This window comes from Lathyrus oleraceus, chromosome 5 (assembly GCF_024323335.1).
Source record: "Lathyrus oleraceus cultivar Zhongwan6 chromosome 5, CAAS_Psat_ZW6_1.0, whole genome shotgun sequence".
Lineage (NCBI taxonomy): Eukaryota > Viridiplantae > Streptophyta > Magnoliopsida > Fabales > Fabaceae > Lathyrus > Lathyrus oleraceus.
Window position 1 is genome coordinate 549,459,604 of NC_066583.1, and position 2,180 is coordinate 549,461,783.

A 2,180-nucleotide genomic window follows, 5' to 3' on the forward strand; every position below is an offset into this window, starting at 1 on the left:
TCACTTGCAGATGTTTTTATTTTAATTATGGGCAAAAAAACTCATTTTCCTGCATTGTTTCCTGCCAAGATTTCCACATCCAACATATTCATAAATAAACCACGATATAATAACCGCGTCTCATTATGCAATTCATATCTAGGATCTAGATTCCGTAACAACATCAATGGTGCATCCTTTTTTATCTTTAGAATATATGGTGGAAAACTACCTTGTGTAATTGAGTTTAAGAATTCTTGCTGGTATAAATTATGATTATCACATCTTTAGAATATGTTCTTCTCCTGGAAACTGGTCGATAATCATATCATTCAATTTCTGGACATCATCATTTGTTGGTGTCAAAATAGCTCTTTGTACCATATATGGGGCATGCCAACCATGCAATTCTAAATTAGGAAAAATATGTTGGATAAGTACTTCTATGGAATGTTCACTGTCCCATGGGATTGCAATCTGTGAATGTAATATCACCATATCATCTGCTTTGGTAGGTTCAACACCATCACCAATGCGAATAAGAAATTCTGCAAACTCTTGATCATGCAATGATCGCATATTTTGATGCAAACACAAAATCTTGGTATGATCCCATAAATGAGACTGAACAATACACACTGAAATCATTTGTGCCTTAGTACCTTTTCTTACAACAGGAAGAACTTGACAAAAATCTCCCCCCATGATAAGAACTTTTCCACCAAATGGAGCATTGTTGCTATAAATGTCTTGTAATGATAGATCTAAGGCTTCCAAACAATTTTTGTTTGTCATTGGTGCTTCATCCCAAATTATTGCGGCAACAACTCTAATGAGATTTGCAAGATCTTTTTACTTTTGAATACTACAAATGAAACTCAGTTGTATATCAATAGATATCTTAAATCGAGAATGTGCAATCCTACCACCGAGCAATAATATTGGGTTGGAACATTATGCTAATGTTTCATCTTACATGTTGGCTAATGTTTATGATGACATAATTATTTAAATTCCAACTTTTTGAGAATTATGGAGTCATAATTATGTTATTAAAAATTATCATAAACATTATTCAAAAGAATCATGCCATCATAAACATTAGTAATTACTCCAACTTACAGGCATGGAATTATGCTAATTACCCAAAGAATGATCCGAGCATATTAATAATTACTCCAAAAAATTATGCTATAAATTAGGCTATGATAAACATTATTAAAAAAACTGAACATGAATAGAACAATTAAGTTATGATTTTTCAAAAACACATTCTGAAACAAACACAAATAGATATAAACAGTCTTTTTTACACAAATAGATATATTTCACCTGCCACTTATTTTCTTGACATTATAATTAAGAGTTGAGGTTAGCAAAAAATGAGAAAACTATACACTTGTAGTAATATTATTGTTATTTTCTAATATGTCAAATAACACCATAAATGATAAGATGATAATTCTTCAAGACATGTTCCTTATATAGAAACTTCATGTAAACATATAATTCTAAAAATTTGCTTCTTTCTTTCATTAGTTTTTGGATATTTACATGACATGCAATAAAAAATAAATGATCATTTACATGATATAAATTAACTAACAAAGATAAAACTTTAAAAAAGATATGCAATAAAAAAGAAATTGTCATTTACATGTTTAGAAAATAAAACTTAAAAAAGGGAGATGATTTTCCGATGCTTTAGTTACATGTGCAACTACTTCATGAAAAAAATGACCAAATAGAACATTTAAAAATATCAAACTTAACCAAATTCAAAATCGAAATGATTCAAAATGAAAATGACCATTTTTCAAAACAAATAAAAACAAATCGAACAGAAAGGAGAAGAATTATAAGAGAGTTCGGGGTTGTTATTCATTTGAAATATATTTTTCTAAGTAAAAGAGATAACAAAAATAATATTTGAAAGACATGAAAAAGAGAGGAAGTTTAAGGGCTTGCCTTCATAGTGGTATATTGCCTTTTGTTAATTGTTGAATAGTAAAACAAAGGATACTAAGTGTACTTTTCAAAGAAAATTAATGACGAATTATATTTCAAATATAGATGGCATGATCAGTGTATACTTGGATTAAAGTGTGTTTAGTGGTTATCCTTGGGTATCCTGGCAGTGAGTCGTCAAATAATATCAATTGGAAATGAATAGAAACTGATTATCTCAAGTGTATGCAAAG

The 2,180-nt window shown here is 29.3% G+C and overlaps 1 protein-coding gene across 1 annotated transcript; it reads right to left on the reverse strand.

Annotated features, from left to right (window-relative positions):
• Positions 1 to 258: 258 nt before the first annotated feature.
• On the reverse strand, positions 259 to 774 carry LOC127081992 (ATP-dependent DNA helicase PIF1-like). Its single transcript, XM_051022220.1, has one exon. The coding sequence runs from the start codon at positions 772 to 774 to the stop codon at positions 259 to 261; it is 516 nt and encodes a 171-aa protein (XP_050878177.1).
• Between the last annotated feature and the right edge of the window lie 1,406 nt (positions 775 to 2,180).

Excerpts from the sequence above, each read along its gene's own strand:
- LOC127081992 (XM_051022220.1), bottom strand. The coding sequence starts at position 774 with ATGACAAACAAAAATTGTTTGGAAGCCTTAGATCTATCATTACAAGAC.